Source organism: Peromyscus eremicus, chromosome 16_21, assembly GCF_949786415.1.
Source record: "Peromyscus eremicus chromosome 16_21, PerEre_H2_v1, whole genome shotgun sequence".
Lineage (NCBI taxonomy): Eukaryota > Metazoa > Chordata > Mammalia > Rodentia > Cricetidae > Peromyscus > Peromyscus eremicus.
In genome coordinates, this window is record NC_081432.1 from 3,198,662 (window position 1) to 3,216,798 (window position 18,137).

Sequence of the window (18,137 nt, forward strand, 5' to 3'; positions counted from 1 at the left end):
AGGAGGGTGCGCTGAGAGCAGCGCACCCCTACACGTGGGCATGGCGCCGGGTCTGCCCGGAGCCTGCGGCGCAGCCGGGGAGAAAGCTGGCGCGAGCGAGACGCCGCCGCCCGCTGGCGCTGGGAGGGCACCCGCGAACAAGGCGCCTTTGAGAAGCAGCGGGTCTCTCTCCTCCCTGGGCAGCCCCGCCCCCAGCCTGGCACACCCTCTCCCCCTCCCGACAAAGCTCGCCTTGTGTCTCCCACCCTGCACCGCCTCTGCAGCCCCAGGGAACCTCGGGCCGCTGCAGCACCCAGGGAGCGTCAGGGTTTCTCACCGAATATCCCGACACCTAGAGGATGCCATGGTGCCCACCACCCAGTTCCCTCAGTCCAGAAAACAGCTGTTTTAACTGGAAAGCGATTTTATGTGCGAGTGAAAGAGGGAGGGATCCCCCCCCCCAAAAAAAAAACCAAAGAGACCCAGGGCAAAACCATGCAGCCCAGCACCCATCTCTGAAGGCCGGCCATCCCATCAATTCTCTGTCCCCAGCCTGTGTGCTGAGGAACAGGGACAGCTGTAAAAGGAAAGGCCACCCAAACCAGCACCCCCTCACAGCCCAGACCCGTCCAGGAGCCAGTGAGATGGGAAAGCAGCACCCACCGGGAGAGCCACAGGGGCAGACCACCTGAGGGGCCTCCTTGCCCACATGCCACTCTGGCCCTGGCATTTAAGCCAACCTGGGGATGTACAGTACTTCTTTGAGTCTAACTCCCAGGCTCTCCTCACAGGAAATTAAACATAGCAGTCAGTTCCCCCATCTCCACCGGCCCTTCACCACCACCTTTATTCCTGACTGCAGGAGACAGGAGGGCGCCCCTCCCTCTGCCCCCACCTGTCAAGCTGGGGGCATGAAGGGCTATCAGAGCCCTGCTCCCAAGACCATCAGCTTGGGGGGCCTGCCCCGCAACACCCTTTCTAGGGGAGCTCCATTCCACTCTTCAGAAGGGAGTGAGGCAGGATGACAAGGGAGCGGAGTCCCGGGACCAGGGCCAGTGCTTTGTGCTGGGGGAGCCAGGATCCCCACATCACGGGAGACCCCGGCGAATTCAGAGACTCAAGGCCACTGAAGGTAGACGTGTAGTCGTCACAGGGATCTGGGCCCCCTCCGACTTGGAGACCAGGCAAACCCTAAGGGTTACCAGATGCCTTGCAGGCTGCAGGAGTCCCTCCTCTGCACCATCTGCCCACGGCTCTGCCTGGGCCCTCGGCCCCCCCACCCTGCCCAGGCTCAAGTCCTCTTCCTCGGTACTCCCCACAGCTGAGGAGCACACGAGTGGTCTGGGTTCAGGCTAGCTGGTGGGGAGCCTCGAGCATCTCCATGAGGAAGGTGTCGATGGGGGTGTCGCCAATGAGCTTGAAGAAGAACAGGTGCTCCAGACACTTGAGGCCGATGGAGCGGAGGGCGGGAAGACGTAGCAGCAGCTTAGCAAACCTGTGGGGGGTGTGGGAGGAGTAAGAGGCAGCACCACCCAGGCCCTGGCCACGGCCCAGCCTCGCCCTCTGTGGGGTCCCCAGCCCTGAGGCCTCTTACCGGCCTTGCTGCTCGGGGTACTTCTGCTTGCAGTAGGTCTCCAGGGACGCATAGACCTTCTCCCGCAGGACCTCCACCTCTCCGGGGTTGGAGAGGCCCTTGGCATCTGGACAGTGAAGGAGGAAGAACAAGAGGCAGAGGGCAGGTGAGTCAGGTCAGGGCGGACGTGCAGACAGGCCCTCAGGACGGACGTGCAGACAGGCCCTCAGGGCGGACGTGCAGACAGGCCCTCAGGGCGGACGTGCAGACAGGCCCTCAGGACGGACGTGCAGATGGGCCCTCAGGGAAATGAAGCACACTGGGATTGTGAGACCCGATCAGAAGGGGAGGCATTGGTAAAATGGTTTTTCTCAGGGTCAGCTAAGAGATTTCTGGGCTGAGGGTCTTACTGGGGGACCGCTGGAGAAGAGGGGGCTCCAGGGCTGCCTTGGGCCGAGAGGCGGGCGGCCTCCTCTTACCTGGATTAAACAGAATGATTGCCCGCAGGCAGCCCAGCTCTGTCTTGTCCATCCTCATGTCACGCATTTTGGACACTAGCTCTGTCAGCACCCTGGAGAGGGACCTGCAGGTCACTCAAAGGTCACAGCTCAGCCAGCCTTGGACACGGACCAGCCTATAGCACCACCCCTTCTAGCTACAGGACAGCCTGGCCAAGGGCCACTGACCGATCAAAGATGGCTCCCACGCCTGCGGAATGGGCTGAGTTTCTGTGCACGTGAAGACCTGTGGCCAGGAGGATGCCATCTCGGACATCGATGGACCGATGGGAGAAGGAAGCAATGAGGAGCTCATTCCAGCCTAGGGGCCAGAGGGCACCAAGGGTCAGCAGGCAGACGCCAGGCCATGAGATCCAAAGCACCAAGAAATAGGGGCAAGTCAGCAAGTCAAGCTCCCCAAATATGCAAGAGGAGGCTACAGGGTCACTGAAGGTCAGGAGGACAGAGAGGTAAAATGTCAAGCGGTCAAAGAGATTCAAGGTCACTGACCTGCCCGCAGCAATATGACCTGGTCATCCAGAGGTAGGGAGGAGAAGTGTGGGATCCTCTTGGCCCACTCAACGAGTGTGAACAGCTGTTTGTCAGCTGCCTGGCAGATGTTAGTCACCGGGTCATTGGGCTGCAGAGAGCAGAAGATGCAGGGGAGGGTGGAGCCACCTTCCTTGTAAGAGGTTTTGATGCTCCTCTTTTTTTTTTAAAAAAATTTATTTATTATGTATATAGTGTCCCTGCAGGCCAGAAGAGGGCACCAGATCTCATTACTGATGGTTGTGAGCCACCATGTGGGTGCTGGGAATTGAACTCTGGAAGAGCAGTCAGTGCTCCTAACCTCTGAGCCATCTCTCCAGCCCTTGCTACTCCTCTTTACTCCTCCAAGCCCCGTCTGAACCCATCTCTGCCATCCAGGCCCCTCTCTGCCCTGGACTTTGTAGTGGGAGCAGAGAGAGGGCGCTCTCACCCCACATCAGAGACACAGTCTCACAAGGCAGCCCTGACCGGCCTGGAACTTGCTATGTAGACCAGGCTGGCCTTGAACTCACGGAGATCCACTTGTCTCTGTCTCCCAAGTGCCACTACGCCTGGCTCCCTTCAGATACTGAAAGGCCTCCGAGTTCAGGGCAAGGTGCAGGGGTTGAAGGAAGGGAAGGGGAGGGATGGAGCACCCTGGACTCCTTCCCCAACCGCCATCTGAGGGGGAAGGGACCCACCCCCTCCCTCACCCACCCCATCACTCACGCTGCTGCCGCTGCCCCCGGTTCCCCCTGGGCTCTCAACGCCCTGGTCACTCTTCTGCTCCACGGCAAGCTCGGCCTCCAGGATCCTGTCCACAGGCATCTCCTCAGGGGCTGCCCCAGCCCCGTCCCCATCCCCATCTCTGTCCTTCCCCCGCTGCCGCTCCTCCTGGACCGCTGCGGGGTGGGGGAGAGAAATGCAAGGTGAGAAGCTGGCTATGAGGGTCTGAAACCTGCTCAGGGCCTTCTCAGGGCTGACGGCCCTTGGGAGAGGTGGCGACTAGAGGTCCTTAGGAACGGAAGGCTGGGGTAACCTGCAGGCAAAAGGGCTGCCAGTGAGAGCGAGCACCTGCCAAGCACACACAAGACCCTGGCTCCCATCACCACAAGTACACGTAAGTAAACAGGCAGATAAACAGGTCCAACTGACAAAAGTCCCACTGGTGAAAGAATCGGGGCAGAGTCCGAATTTAAATAGGGCAGATGATATGCTAAAAAATATGCCAACGTGCTTTAACATGCACTGGAGGTCTTAATGGCCTTGCGGGTCCCTGCCCCCACGTTTAAGGATGAGGAACTTGAGGCTAAACACATTCAACAGCCTCCTAAATAGCCTCCTACATTCACGCACCACACGGCCAGTCACACGTCTGACTCCAGACACGCCTGATGGCAAACCCTATGCTCTGCTGACTCAAGACGATGTCATGATGGTGATGACCCTGACCCAGGTCTTGGGAGGCGTGTGTTCTGATTTTGGCCCTGCCACTATGCTGTTGTGTGACCTCAGGGGAGTCAAGGTTCATCTTCTTTAAAGCAGGGATCGGACCAAAATCAGCCCTAAAGTGTCTCTTAGAAGTCCAGGAATCAGGCTTAATTAGACAGACAGAGAAGAGGAATGCCAAGTCCTGACCTCTTCAGCGATCCTATAACTTAACAAGGTAGAGTCTCGGGGGTCCAAGGAAAGACTGGGAGACCAGAGAAAGAACGCAGGATCAAAGTGAGAAAGGGGCTATGTGAGGCGGAGAAGAGAGAACAGAGGCCCATCCTGGCTAAGACCAAAGCATGCTGGGAGGGTCTACAGCATCACAGGATGAACGCTGAGGAGCAACCATTAAGAAAGAGCCTTGGAGACAGAGCGAGGTACCCAGGACCAAGCTGAGGAGGACAGGAAAGAGAAATCAAACTTCGCCCCCTGGAGGAGAGACAGAGAGAGAGCAGTCCCACAGATACGGAGGCCACGGGGGCTACGGGGGCTCGCCCACGGTGACTGCAGGCCTGGCGGGGCAGTGCTCACCCTCCCTCTTCATGCCAGTGGCCAGGCACTTCTGATAGCGGCAGTACTGGCAGCGGTTCCGCTGGCGCTTGTCCACCGTGCAGTCTTTGTTGTCACGGCAGGAGTAGGTCAGGTCCTTCCGGATGGTGCGTTTGAAGAAGCCCTTGCAGCCTTCGCAGCTGTAAACGCCATAGTGCTTGCCTACAGGGGAGGAGTGTGGCGGGAAGAGAGCCATCGGGACCTCCCATTACCGAGTCTCTCGACCATCTGCCCACAGCGGGGACAAAGTCTAAATCCTTCCAAAGCAGCGCACCAAAGGTGAGACAACTCAGTCTACTCCTCAGAGCCCGTGCCAGCCCCTTTCCCTGACTGCCCTACCTGAATCTGACATGAATCTAAAGGTCCTAGGCCTGCTTGCTCTGTCTGACCAACCTCGGGAAGCCTCCGGAACGCCTCAGGCCGTGATAAACAGCCCGTATGTCTCTCTTTCCTCCTCTGCACTGGGCTGAGCCGTACCTGAGCTCCGGTCCCCGCAGATTGCACATAGCCGTTTGCCAGCCCCAGGGCCACCTGGAGGGGGTGGACAGTGCAGGCCTCGGACCCCTAAGACCGGTGGCTTCACATCTTCAGGGGGGCCAGACCCACCCCCAGGGAGCGACACTGTGGAGTTAATCTGGGGTGGGGGGAAACAGGGAAGTCACAGGGGGCTCATTTGGAAAGAGAATCTCTCAGCTGTCAGGGAAACCATTCCCTATCTCTAAGCAGGTCCCGTACCCACTCCAGAGGGTACTCGTGATACTGTGGTGTGATGTAAAGGGCCTTCCCTGAAGCATAACCCCAAGAATGGATATGCACCCTTCTGTAATTGTGCGACACAGCGGCCCTGAGGGGCACACGTCTTAGAAGGGCATATAGAACCAAAGGGCAGAAAGTCACCGGGAGCTGAAAAGGACATCAAAAATATTCCCTTTGAGCTTAGAGATTTTGTTTGTTTGTTTTCAAAAATAGGGCTAGGAAGAAGCATGCACCAAAACAAGACTGTTCACTTCAGGAAGAGCAAGGGGTCTGAGACCACAGGCCTGCTGGGACTGGAGAACCAGAAGTCAACGGGTCACAGGGAAGTTCGCGGAAAGATGGTGGGGAGGGTTAGAAGGTGGGAATAAGGAAATGAAAGCAGAGAGGCAATAAGTAGGTCACAACCTCTCACCTGAGGACTGCTGACAGGCCCGGAGAATCCTGGGGGAGCCGGAGGGGGCAGACCTGGGGACCCCATGGAAGAACTGATGACTGGGAAGGGGGAGCCCAGTGGAGGGGGTGGCATTGGAGGTGGAGGTGCTGAAGGAGTAAGAGGTGGGCCAGGAGGAGAAGAGGGAGGGATCCCCTGGGAAAGGGGATTTGGGGAGGAGCTGTCTGGGCTTCGGGAATCTGAGAGGGAGGTACACACAGGCAGACACACAGACAGGAGAGACAAGAAGAGAAGGTTGAGTCTTTTGATCATCCAAACGCACACTTTAATTCTCCCTGACCCACCCACCATACCCCACAACCCCCGAGTTCAGACACACCAAGCAGTCAAACAACAACTTCGCTCTTAAAGAGTCGCGAGAGGAGGGAGTTGACAACGAGGGGGCAGTTCAGGCGGAGACTACTGGGTCATCCCAGGCTGACCTCGGGGTGGAGAAGCACGTGGGGGCGGACCCGTGAACTCCTCGTTCCCAACTTAGCACGTTCGGGTCAAAGAGTATGGGAGGGACACCGGGTCCCAGGGCGCAGGCTCAGCCTTCCGACGCCCAGAGTCCTCCGGCCCAAGGGGACCGGTGTCCTTCCCACGCCCCGCACCTCGCACGCAGGCCCGGCGCGGCCGTACCTGGAGGGCGGAAGCTCCCCGGCCGCGCCCCGCCCCGGGGGAGGGCGCTGGGCCTCGGGAGGGCGAGGGCGCGTGTTTACAAACAAGGGGGCGGGAGCGCGGGGAGGGGGCGCGCGGCGCGCCGGCCGGGACCCGCGGGACACTCACCCCGCCCGCTGTCGCCCATCCCGTCCCGGCCAGCCTCCCCCGGCTCCGGCTCCGGGGTTTGCTGCTCTCCGGCCGCCGCCGCCGCCGCCGCCGCCGCCGCGGGATCCAGCCAGGGCCGCCGCCGCCGCCACCGGGACGCGACCCCACAATGCATCTCTTTTCTCACCCCCACCGGCCCACACTGCCCCGCGGCATGCCGCGGCGGGAGGAAGGGCGGACGAGCCGCCCAAGACATGACGCCGGGGGCCGAGGCCGGGGAGGCCGGGGCGGCGCCAGGGACGCGCAGGGCGGGGGCGGGGGGGGGAGCTGAGCGGGGACGGGGCTCCGGGCGCGCGCGGACGCCGCCGAGGAGAGCGGGCTCCGGCCGGCGGCCGCGCGACTCAGGCGCCGCGCGCGGCCCGGCGCCCCGGTGACAGCACCGACGCGGCCGCCATCTTGGTACAGACGGGAAGTCTCGTCGCGAGCTCCCGCCCCCTCGCCCGAGGTGGAAACGGAGGAGGCGGTCTCCGCCCGCCTGTCAGCTCCCTGGCCCGCCGTCCCCTCGGATGACCCCGGCTGTGCGCATGCGCGCTGGGGGCGGCGGCGGCGGGGGGGAGGGCGGGGGATGACGACGACGACGACACGGCCGCGCGCCGTCGCCGGGGCGCCGCCATGTTGGTAAAGGGTAGCGGGGTGCCGGCAGAAGAGGAACTTCCTGATCTCGCGGGAGCTCCAGGCGTGACTGCCACGTCCCCGCACACCGAGAACGGAGCGGATCCCGGAGCCGGTGAGCGCGGCCTGCCGCTCCCTTACGGTGCTTCCCAGGCTGTTCCCCCAACTTGGGGGTCATAGAGACGCGGGCCCAGAGCGACCGTCAAGTTGCGGATCGAAGGCTAGAGCGGTGTCGGGGCGCGGGCGGGGGGAGCGCCTGCATCCGGGTAGGGAGTTGGGGGATAGAGAGCCCGCCTTGGGAACAATGTAAGAGGGGAGCGAGCCACGCAGAGGTGGACGGGGGGCACGAGTGGAGCGCAGCGGGCCCCGCAGAGGTGGATCTGAGTGCCAGTCCCTCCGGTCAGCGTGATGGCCCGACGGGCCCCCCACTGGGTGGCTGTGGGACTGCTGACCTGGGCGGCTTGGGGGCTGCTGGTGGCCGGACACGGGGGTCGTGGTGACCCGCACAGAGACGTGGAAGAGGACTTCCACGGCCACGGGCACTCACATGAGGATTTCCACCATGGACACAGCCATGCCCACGGCCACGGCCACACTCATGAGAGCATCTGGCATGGGCACGCCCACAGCCACGACCATGAACATTCCCACGAGGATTTGCACCATGGCCATAGCCATGGCCACTCCCATGATAGCCTCCACCACGGAGGACACGGACATGCCCATGAACATAGCCATGGAGCCTCTAGGGAGGCCGGGGCTCCAGGAATCAAGCACCACCTGGACACTGTCACCCTTTGGGCCTATGTGAGTCCCCAGGGATTGTGGGGAAGAGGGACTGGTTCTGAATCATTGGAAAACTCGGTGTTTGACTCCTGACTCCTTCCCCAGGCACTGGGGGCCACAGTGCTGATCTCTGCGGCTCCGTTCTTCGTGCTGTTCCTCATCCCAGTGGAGTCAAACTCACCCAGGCATCGCTCTCTGCTCCAGATCTTGCTCAGTTTTGCCTCCGGGGGCCTCCTGGGTGATGCCTTCCTGCACCTTATCCCTCATGCTCTGGGTAAGTTAACTTTCTGACTACCACAAACGCTTCAGCTGGTTATGATTCTTTAGAAGGAAAGGGGTTCTTCCTCTTTGTGATCCCGGATTCTCCAGTAGTCCTCAAATACACGTCCATTGTGCCAAACACTCCTTTTTTCCTACTTCCCGCAGAACCTCATTCTCACCACACTCTGGAGCAGCCTGGACATGGACACTCCCACAGTGGTGAGAAAGCCATGGGGACAGGGGTTGGGATGCTGGGGACGCTCACCTCTGACACCTGAGGAGGAGTCCGGAGTCTGCATCTCCTTTCACGCTTCAATGCCTCTGTTCCCAGGCCAGGGCCCCATTCTCTCTGTGGGGCTGTGGGTGCTCAGTGGCATCGTCGCCTTCCTTGTGGTGGAGAAGTTTGTGAGGCATGTGAAAGGCGGACACGGACACAGCCATAGCCGTGGACACGGAGACGGTCACACACACGGGAGCCGTGGGCACGGAAGACAGGGTGAGTCTACCTTGCCTTGCACAGGGTACATGCGGACTCATGCAGTGGAGCAGGCTTCCTGTGGAGGACACATCAAAAGCTCTGTCCCCCACTCTGATCAACTCCTGTTCTCCCCCAGAGTGTCCTTCAAAGGAGAAGCCCAGCTCAGAGGAAGAGGAAAAGGAAGCGGGAGCTTTGCGGAAGAGGAGAGGAGGGAACACGGGGCCCAGAGACGGGCCCGTGAAGCCTCAGAAGCCTGAGGAAGAAGGAAAAGCAGGTTCAGGTAAGGGATGAGTGGGTGGGGTCACTGAATCTCACAGAGTGCTGTAGGTGATGGCGCTCTCCAGAAAACCCTGAGGGGTGTCTGTGAAGCGGCACTGGGACCAGGGGTGGTAGGTGCCGTCAATCATTTTGTCTTGTCTCTTTTAAAAGACCTGCGTGTGTCCGGGTACCTGAATCTGGCTGCTGACTTGGCACACAACTTCACGGATGGTTTGGCCATCGGTGCCTCCTTTCGTGGGGGCCGAGGGCTAGGGATCCTGACCACAATGACAGTCCTGCTACATGAAGTGCCTCATGAGGTCGGGGACTTTGCCATCTTGGTCCAGTCTGGCTGCAGCAAAAAACAGGTTGGTGCCGACTGCCTGTCATCAGTTCTGAACGAGATACACTACCATCAGGTCTTCTAGAAATGGGGCTAGTTGTTTCCTTTACTTCTGCTCTGTGTTGTTGCACTGTGACCCTGACGCACAGCCTGGAAGGGGCACGTCTGTTCTGGTGTTCTCAACCTTCTTACCTGGCTCCCTGGGGCTGGGGGTCTTGGGTGTGCTCCTGAGGCAGAGCCTCACTGATTGGGCTGTGTGCTGGCCAGGGAGCCCAGGGAGCCTGCCTCTGCTTCCCTGCTGGGATTGCAAACACCTCCACCGCGCCTGCGTAGGTGCCTGGGATCCAAATCCTGCCGTCAAGCTTGGGCAGCAAACACCGATGGCGCCGTCTCCCGCCCCTTATCTCGCTTTCCCTTTCCAGAAACGTGGACACCTGTACAGCTGTACCCCACCGCTCACTCCTGATCCTTAGCTGTTGGTGATCATGTCTTTCTCTTTCCTGCCCACCAGGCGATGCGTCTGCAACTCCTGACTGCAGTAGGAGCACTGGCAGGCACAGCATGTGCCCTTCTCACCGAAGGAGGGGCAGTGGGCAGTGAAGTGGCGGGTGGTGCAGGCCCTGGCTGGGTTCTGCCCTTCACCGCAGGCGGTTTTATCTACGTAGCAACAGTGTCCGTGTTGCCTGAGCTGTTGAGAGAGGCATCCCCATTACAGTCACTTTTGGAGGTGCTGGGGCTGCTGGGGGGAGTAGTCATGATGGTACTGATTGCCCACCTTGAGTGAGGGGTGGGGTAATCTGTCCTGCCCCGCCCCAACTCTACCCCTAACTCCCAAATAAAGACAGTTGGGAGCCCTGGCCTGTGTTACTTGCCAGAGGAAGGAGCTTTAGCCTTGGAGAATGATGCTTTGGGTATAAAGGTGTGGCAGTCATACAGAGCATGAGAGGTCAGAGGGACCAAAGTGTTGGACACTGCCCGACAGTATTGTCGGCTTTGGAGGAATAAATGGGGCCATGAAGCCTGGGGTGACAGTAGCCTGGTGGTCCCCACCTTACTTGTTTTCCCAGCACCAACATGCCACACAGGGCCCTCCAGGGTCCACCTCCCTCTGCACTGGCTAGTGGTGGCTTCGGGAAGACCTGGCAGGAGTGGGGTAGGCAGCAATCGTGTGTCCTGATTTGGAAGTAGCAGGGTGGGAGAGTGTCCCTTGGTAAAATCTCACGGCCTGATTTATTTTTGTTTCTATTCCTTTTATATCACTGTTTGAATGGGTAGGGAGGAACGGCGACCAGAAATAAAGTACTTGGATCTTCTGCCCCACATGCAGTCTTTGTTTTTTTGGGGAGGGGGGCCCCTTGTCTCCGGGACTCCCCAGGTCCCCGGGGGTGGGGAGCGGCCACGCCCCCGCAGTGGGAGGTCGTCTGGGCTGGTGGCTGCCCAAGGCCCCTGACTAGCAGGGTTTCCATTGGCCCGGCCCGGCCCTCGCCACGCCCCCGGGTGCTCGGATTGGCTTGTGCTCCGGCCCGCCCACCCCGCCGCCATGGCGTCTCAGCTCCGGCTCGGCTCCGCGCTGGCCCTGGTCACAGGTTCAGGGGTCCCTCCCGGGGCGGGTGGGGGTCCGGGGCCACGACAACGAGCGCCACCCCTGGGTCCCGGGCCCGCTTGTCGGAGTTTCAGTAACTTTGTGCCCCGTGACCTCTGAACTCGCCCGTCTCCCGCGGCTCTCCCATCTCAGGTGCGGGTAGCGGCATCGGCCGTGCGATCAGCGTGCGCCTGGCGGAAGAGGGCGCCGCCGTGGCCGCCTGCGACCTGGACGGGGCGGCCGCACAGGACACCGTGCGGCTGCTGGGCGGCCCGGGCAGCGAGGACGGGGCGCCGCGCGGGAAGCACGCTGCCTTCCAGGCGGACGTGTCGCGGGCCCCCGCGGCCAGGCGCCTGCTGGAGCAAGTGCAGGTGAACCACGCACCGCGCCGCACAGCCCCTCGGCCCGGCCCTTTGTGGTCTCTGGAGTTAGCCCCCCCTCCCTCCCATAGGCCTGTTTTTCTCGCCCGCCATCTGTCGTTGTGTCCTGTGCGGGCATCACACGCGATGAGTTTCTGCTCCACATGTCAGAGGAAGACTGGGACAGAGTCATAGCTGTCAACCTCAAGGTGGTGACCTCTGAACCCGCGACTTGTGCCGCCCCCAACCTGGGGAAGGAGGAGGGCTGCCACCCCAGCTGATTCTGCTGTCCTTGTTACCCTTTCGTGCCAGGGCACCTTCCTGGTCACTCAGGCTGCAGCCCAGGCTTTGGTGTCCAGTGGCTGTCGTGGTTCCATCATCAACATCAGCAGCATCATCGGAAAGGTCAGGTTGAGTGGGGCCAGGGCAGCTAGCCACGTGGGCACTGGGAAGCGACTCACCCTGGGTCTCTGACTCACCACAGGTCGGGAATATTGGACAAACAAATTATGCATCCTCCAAAGCGGGGGTGATTGGGCTCACCCAGACTGCGGCCCGCGAGCTTGGACGGTGGGTCAGACCGTGGGCACCCTGCGGAGGGAGGGGGTCAGTGTCCTTCCCAGGGTCAGCATCCATTCTTCCTCCCGCAGACATGGGATCCGATGTAACTCAGTCCTCCCAGGGTTCATTGCAACGCCCATGACCCAGAAAATGCCCGAGAAAGTAAAGGACAAGGTAGGCTGTGGGTGGAGGGCAATCGGAGGAGGTCGTTGAGGGGGATTGCGGTGCAAACAGTAAGTATTCCAGACATGAACTTAATGAGGGATGAAGAAAATAAGAAGAAAAAAAGTCCATAAAAGAAACTTTCAGCCACATGAGTGTTTCCTTACAGGTGACTGCAATGATCCCGTTGGGACACATGGGGGACCCTGAGGGTGAGCATGGGCTGGGAGAAGGCGCTGAGGCGGGAACTTGAGGAGATCCTTAAATCTGTAATATTTTTGAAAAGGTCGCATAGGGATTCATGATTGGTGTGGGCCTGGGGTTTGGCGGGAGCATAACCACTCGATCTGAGGAACTGAGACTGCCCCTCCCCCACCGTCCCCATAGATGTGGCAGATGTGGTTGCGTTCTTGGCATCTGAAGACAGTGGATACATCACAGGGGCCTCAGTGGAAGTCACTGGTATGAGGCCTTCGTGGGGAGGGCGGACAGAAAAGCAGAACCCAGACTGAGAAAGTGAGGGGACCCTGCAGCCCGGAGGGCAGAGGTCCCTTCTCTAGACCGGGCACGGAAGTGGCTGCCTACCCATATACCTCACGGCCCGTGCACCTGTCCCGATGCTTCTGCCCCTCAGGAGGTCTTTTCATGTGACTGCCTCATGGAAGCTGGACTCTGCTCGCTCCCCCAGCGCTGCCTGGCCTCCTGCTGATGAGGACGCTGAGTTCCCAGGCTACAAAGCGGGTGGTGGTGTGTGGCTCAGGCTGAATATGGAAGGCAGGGGTGCTTGTGACCCTAATAAATTCCAAATCCTCTTCCCTGCCACCTCCGGCTCTTCTTGTGTCCAAGCCCTCAGACCCTTCCCCACCTCCCCCTCCCTCCCCTTCGGGAAGGATTGCTGCCTTTCACTGCCTGGTCTCCCAGGGCAACCCCCGCCGCCGGGTGTGAGAGGAAAGAGTGTGTGTCACTGTGTGTGCGTGACACTCTGGGCCTTTTCGGAGGGAGGGGATTCTGTCCCCACCCCCTTTCATTGGCTCTGCAGCACCAGTCATGCCCCCCCCCCACTCCCCGGGTCCTTATGGCCCCCAAGGGTGATTTGTTCTTGGCCCCATCCTGGTGTCCAGTCTGGCCTTGGAAGGGGGTCCTGGAACAGGTGGCCCACCCCACCCCTCCTTTCTCTGTTCCCCTCCCTTCTCTCCACCTTACAATAGCCGCAGCCGGCCTGGGGTCGGATGGGGGGGATTAGGGGAGGGGGCCAGGATTAGGGGAATGGACTAGCCCATGAAAGGGGCTGGAGGAGAGCAGAAGGGAGGGGGCTGGGAGGAGGAGGAGGAAGGGGAGGGGGTCCGCGCTAATCGACTCTGGCGCCCACATAAGGACTGGCCACGGACCCAAGGAGAACAGGGAAGTAGGGGGTAACTGGGGTTGCGGGCGAGGGGACCCACTGCTAGCTTGTCCCAGAGACAGGCCACCCCCTGGCAGCCGCAGCGCAGGCTGGCGGGGGACCGAACGCCCGTCACGGTCTCTTGCCCCAGCCCCTGGTTCCCTGCCCTCCACCGGGACGGCCCTGCTCCTTCCTCTTCTCTCCGTCCGCTTCCTTCGCTCCGAGTCCCTCCCGGAGGGGCTCTGCCCACTTTCCCACGCCGCACATTTCACTCTTGTGTTTCCCGACTCCCCTACGGGGGGGTCCATCTGGTATCCCCGCTTCCGCGTGGCGTCTGCATCCCGGGTGCCTCCGGTGCGCCTCCCTCCCCGCCCCGGGCCGCGGCTCCTGATTGTCCAAACGCAATTCTCGAGTCTCTGGCTCCGGCCGAGAGTTGCGTCGGGACGTCCCGAGCCGCCGCCCCCAGACCTCGAGGGGGGAGAGGCCGGGCGGAGCGCGGGCCGGTCCCCGGACACCCGGGACCCCGCGGCAGCCCTCGGAGCTCAGGGCGAGCGCCCAGCAGCATTCGGAGGTGCAGCTGCGGCTGCCTTTCCGGGGATCCCAGGCCCGGCTCGAGGGAAGTTGGGGATCACCGCCGGCGCCGCGGAGGGGAGCTCCGCCCTCGGGTTCCCCACGTGCACCAGCACCCCCAGCCCCCGGCCGGCAGCTCCGCGCGCGCCCCGCGGGGGAGGGGGAACCCGGGTCCACGGCACGCTCCACGCGCGCCGTGAGGGCGGTGACGTCTCCGGCGCGGGGTGGGGTGCAGGGAGGGCGGAAGTGACGTCGGGCCTCAGCGCCCGGGCCATGGCGGTAGCGGCGGCGGCGGCGGCGGCGGCGGCGAGAGCCGCGGCGTGAGTGGCAGCTGCGGACCGAGCGGACCAGGGCGGCCGAGCCCGGGGGTCCCCGGGGAGAGGCCCGCGGCGGGGCAGCGCGGCGGCCGGAGCCGGGTGAGGGGCAGCGGGGCGCGCGCTCAGGGCCCGGGGGCGGGGTCTGCAGAGGGGCGGCCCCGACAGCGTCCCCTTCCCCCTCCGCAGATTTCTCTCCGCCGAGCCCGGCTTGGAGGGGGGTCCGCGCCCCGTCACCATGACGACGCCGGCGAATGCCCAGAATGCCAGCAAAACGTGGGAACTGAGTCTCTACGAGCTGCACCGGACCCCGCAGGTGACAGGGATCTTCCAGTCCCGACTCGCCCCCCTCCCGCCAACTCTCCCCTCCCCCATCACACTGTTCTCTGCCCGACTCTGCGTTTGAATCACCTTTTATCTTTTCAAAGCACTTCTGCACTTACCTCATTTAATTTGATTTAACCCCTCGAAACGGAGGTGCCAGAGAGGTACAGCAGATATTACTGTCTCCATCGGAGCACGGTAAACAGACGCCAGAAGTTACCGCCTCTGCCTCATCTCAGCACGCACGTGCCAGTGTACACAGACTCGTCCTGAGCGTTTAAATAGAACTCTCTCTCCACCGTTCTGACTCAAGTGCAGTGGGACATCGGAATCTGTCTTAAACAGGCACCTGAAATTCTAGTGTAGGTACTCTTGCTCTTAGAGTTTTAAGAAAGCCTGTTGAGGCTGGGTGTGGCGGCAGACTTGAGAAGCAGAGGCAAGTGGATCTCAAAAGTTTGAGGTCAGCCTGGTTCTACATAGTGAATCCAGGCCAGCTAGGGTTACACACATAGTAAGATCCCAAAAAAGCAAGCAACAACAACAAAAAGAAGTTTGTTGAATAAATATTCGCCAAGCCATAGACCTGTGCCATCCCCAGCCCTAACCCTAGTATCTCACCAAACGTCTGCTCCTTCTGTTTCAAAACTCCTTGTGAATGAGTCCTTATCCCTTCTGGGTAATTTCCACGTCATTGGTCTCCTCCATCCCAGAATTCCCATCTTCCTCAGTTGGTCAGCATGGCTGTCCAGATTCTGCCTTTCTCAACGCTTGCTTCTGAAATTCCTTTTTCCCCAACCCTCTGCCACTTGCTAATGACCCAGGAAGCCATCATGGACGGCACAGAGATTGCGGTTTCGCCTCGGTCCCTGCATTCAGAGCTCATGTGTCCCATCTGCCTGGACATGCTGAAGAACACGATGACCACCAAGGAGTGCCTCCACAGATTCTGCTCCGACTGCATCGTCACTGCCCTGCGGAGCGGGTAACAGGAGGGATGTGTCTGCGGGGTGGGGGTGGGGGGGTTGGGGTGGGGGGGGTGCAGCCCGGGCATCAGCGACAGGAACTGACCCCACAGGGCTTCCTTTCTCCCATCCCAGGAACAAGGAGTGCCCTACCTGCCGGAAAAAGCTGGTATCCAAGCGGTCCCTACGGCCAGACCCCAACTTCGATGCCCTGATCTCCAAAATCTACCCTAGCCGGGAGGAATACGAGGCCCATCAAGACCGAGTGCTCATCCGCCTCAGCCGCCTGCACAACCAGCAGGCGCTGAGCTCCAGTATCGAGGAGGGGCTTCGGATGCAGGCCATGCACAGGTGTGGGGGTCTGGAGATGCAGTACCTGTGGGGTTTGTCTCTGATGTGAACTGTGATGAGATCTGGAGAAGGGGCCTGGCAGTCAGCACTCATCCAGCTGCCGGGTGTCGACCGTGTGGCTGTGGTTGGGCTGATTCCAGGGCGAGCGTCTGTGTTCTCAAACAAGTGATGGGACCTGGCCCTGGCCCTCTCTGTTTCTTCAGTCATCAAACAGAGATAAACACTTACTGTGCTTGGTGCGTTGTTAGAGACTAGTCAACACACAGCATCACCGTTAGGATTTCCAAGGCCTCAGAGCCGCATGAAGTTTAACCCCTGAGGGCCTGAATCCTCTTTCTAACCTGGACTGTTTGTTTCTACAGGGCCCAGCGTGTCAGGCGGCCGGTGCCTGGATCCGACCAGACCACCACGATGAGTGGGGGGGAAGGAGAACCTGGGGAGGGGGAAGGGGATGGAGAGGACGTAAGCTCCGACTCCGCTCCTGACTCCGCTCCAGGCCCTGCTCCCAAGCGACCCCGTGGAGGGGGTGCAGGGGGCAGCAGTGTAGGGACAGGGGGTGGTGCTGCGGGCGGGGTTTGCGGGGGTGCTGGCTCCGAAGACTCTGGTGACCGGGGCGGCACCCTGGGAGGGGGAACCCTGGGCCCCCCAAGCCCTCCGGGGGCTCCCAGTCCTCCAGAGCCAGGTGGAGAGATCGAGCTTGTGTTCCGGCCCCATCCCCTGCTTGTGGAGAAGGGAGAATACTGCCAGACTAGGTGAGGAGCCTGCCTTTTGCTGCTAGACCACCTGGAAACCAAAGTTCAGGAATCTGCATCAGAAGGGGGCTTCAGGCTTGGGGATACAGTTCAGTTGGTGGAGATCTTGTCAAGCAGGCATGAGACCCTGAGTTTCTCTCTCAGGACCACATAAACCAAGGGTGGTGCTGTACACCAGTAATCCCAGAAGCAGGGGTATGAGAAGCTGAAGGTCATCTTCAGCTACATAGCAAGCTGGAGGCCAGCCTGGGGTACCCGTATCTCCAGCCAGGCCTGTTGGAGGAAGTTGTCCATTTGAGGACTCTGCTGTCCTAACCAACCCCGTCCTCCCTCCAGGTACGTGAAGACCACTGGGAACGCCACCGTGGACCATCTCTCCAAATACTTGGCCCTGCGCATTGCCCTGGAGCGGAGGCAGCAGCAGGAAACCATAGAGCCTGGAGGGCCCGGTGGGGGTGCCTCGGACACAGGCGGACCCGACGGGGGTGGGGGGGAGAGCGGGGTTGCCGGAGGGGGCGAAGGTCCCGAGGAGCCTGCCCTGCCCAGCCTGGAAGGTGTCAGCGAGAAGCAGTACACCATCTACATTGCGCCCGGGGGCGGAGCATTCACGGTGAGGGCTGCTGGTGGTCGGGGGTGGGGTGAGGGTGGGGGCCAGGCAGCAGGCCAGGGTGACCACCGTCAAAGCCCTCCTCTGTCCCTCTGTGGGCTCTGGGTCGGTCATATCGTCCTTTCCCCTTTTCTTTCCTCCTCCCTTGTCTCTTGTCCATTTCCTTTTCCAACTTTCTGTCATCCCCCTGCCTCTCCTCTCCTCTAGACGCTGAATGGCTCGCTGACCTTGGAGCTTGTGAATGAGAAGTTCTGGAAGGTGTCCAGGCCATTAGAGCTCTGCTATGCCCCCACCAAGGACCCAAAATGACTTCTTAAGGGGACTGCCAGAGGATGTGGACCACAGGGTGTGTCCCTGTGTCCCGGCTCACCCTGCCAGCTTCATCTCCCTGTGCCTCCCAGCCGGACAGCAAGAGGACAGACAAGGACAAATGGCTTTTATACAAAGTATCTATATCAGATTCGTCTATATTGTACAGCACAGGACCTGTGCCCACTACTGCCTTTTCTATTGACCTAACTGCCCATCCTGCAGGTGACGGGGAAGGTGGACACGCCCTCCCCGCCCTCCTACCAACAACAAATTTGCTTACTTCTTTGAGACCTGCAGTCCTCTGTGTGTGTCTATCAAGGGTGTATAAAGGGGGGGTGGGGAAGCGCCTCATCAGTTAAGAGCAACAGCTACTCTTGCAGAGGACCTGAGTTTGAGTCCCAGCATCCACACGGTGGCTTACCACCATCTGTAACTCTAGTTTCTGGGGGTTGGATGTAGTCACCAGGGACACGTGGTGCACAGATTTGTGCAGGCAAAGCACCCAACACATAAAAATAAGCTAGGTGTAGT

The 18,137-nt window shown here is 60.7% G+C and overlaps 4 protein-coding genes across 8 annotated transcripts; 3 read left to right on the plus strand and 1 right to left on the minus strand.

Annotated features, from left to right (window-relative positions):
- Window positions 1–385: 385 nt before the first annotated feature.
- Window positions 386–6,871, minus strand: Rxrb (retinoid X receptor beta). 5 transcript variants are annotated; one of them, XM_059282414.1, is made up of 10 exons: window positions 6,593–6,871; window positions 5,786–6,003; window positions 5,095–5,251; window positions 4,600–4,779; window positions 3,307–3,479; window positions 2,560–2,689; window positions 2,239–2,371; window positions 2,032–2,123; window positions 1,574–1,679; window positions 386–1,474 (listed from the first exon to the last, which is right to left on the minus strand). In XM_059282414.1, the coding sequence occupies exons 1-10, from the start codon at window positions 6,825–6,827 to the stop codon at window positions 1,327–1,329; spliced, it is 1,572 nt and encodes a 523-aa protein (XP_059138397.1). In that variant the 5' UTR covers window positions 6,828–6,871; the 3' UTR covers window positions 386–1,326. The 5 variants fall into 5 exon arrangements, with proteins under 5 accessions (XP_059138397.1, XP_059138396.1, XP_059138400.1 ...); XM_059282413.1 differs by having other exon boundaries at window positions 2,032–2,135; XM_059282417.1 differs by lacking the exon at window positions 6,593–6,871 and adding an exon at window positions 6,446–6,563 and having other exon boundaries at window positions 2,032–2,135.
- Window positions 6,872–7,185: 314 nt separating this feature from the next.
- Slc39a7 (solute carrier family 39 member 7) lies at window positions 7,186–10,689 on the plus strand. The gene is made up of 7 exons (XM_059282440.1): window positions 7,186–8,050; window positions 8,135–8,303; window positions 8,456–8,509; window positions 8,622–8,786; window positions 8,905–9,048; window positions 9,198–9,394; window positions 9,881–10,689. Exons 1-7 carry the CDS (start codon window positions 7,652–7,654, stop codon window positions 10,151–10,153), a joined length of 1,401 nt encoding a protein of 466 aa, XP_059138423.1. The 5' UTR covers window positions 7,186–7,651; the 3' UTR covers window positions 10,154–10,689.
- A 210-nt stretch (window positions 10,690–10,899) lies between these two features.
- Window positions 10,900–12,855, plus strand: Hsd17b8 (hydroxysteroid 17-beta dehydrogenase 8). The gene is made up of 9 exons (XM_059282427.1): window positions 10,900–10,955; window positions 11,105–11,322; window positions 11,403–11,519; window positions 11,623–11,715; window positions 11,795–11,880; window positions 11,961–12,045; window positions 12,203–12,245; window positions 12,421–12,495; window positions 12,668–12,855. Exons 1-9 carry the CDS (start codon window positions 10,910–10,912, stop codon window positions 12,682–12,684), a joined length of 780 nt encoding a protein of 259 aa, XP_059138410.1. The 5' UTR covers window positions 10,900–10,909; the 3' UTR covers window positions 12,685–12,855.
- Window positions 12,856–14,269: 1,414 nt separating this feature from the next.
- Window positions 14,270–17,894, plus strand: Ring1 (ring finger protein 1). The gene is made up of 7 exons (XM_059282421.1): window positions 14,270–14,400; window positions 14,488–14,614; window positions 15,444–15,604; window positions 15,720–15,935; window positions 16,298–16,687; window positions 17,024–17,297; window positions 17,502–17,894. Exons 2-7 carry the CDS (start codon window positions 14,537–14,539, stop codon window positions 17,601–17,603), a joined length of 1,221 nt encoding a protein of 406 aa, XP_059138404.1. The 5' UTR covers window positions 14,270–14,400; window positions 14,488–14,536; the 3' UTR covers window positions 17,604–17,894.
- Window positions 17,895–18,137: the final 243 nt, after the last annotated feature.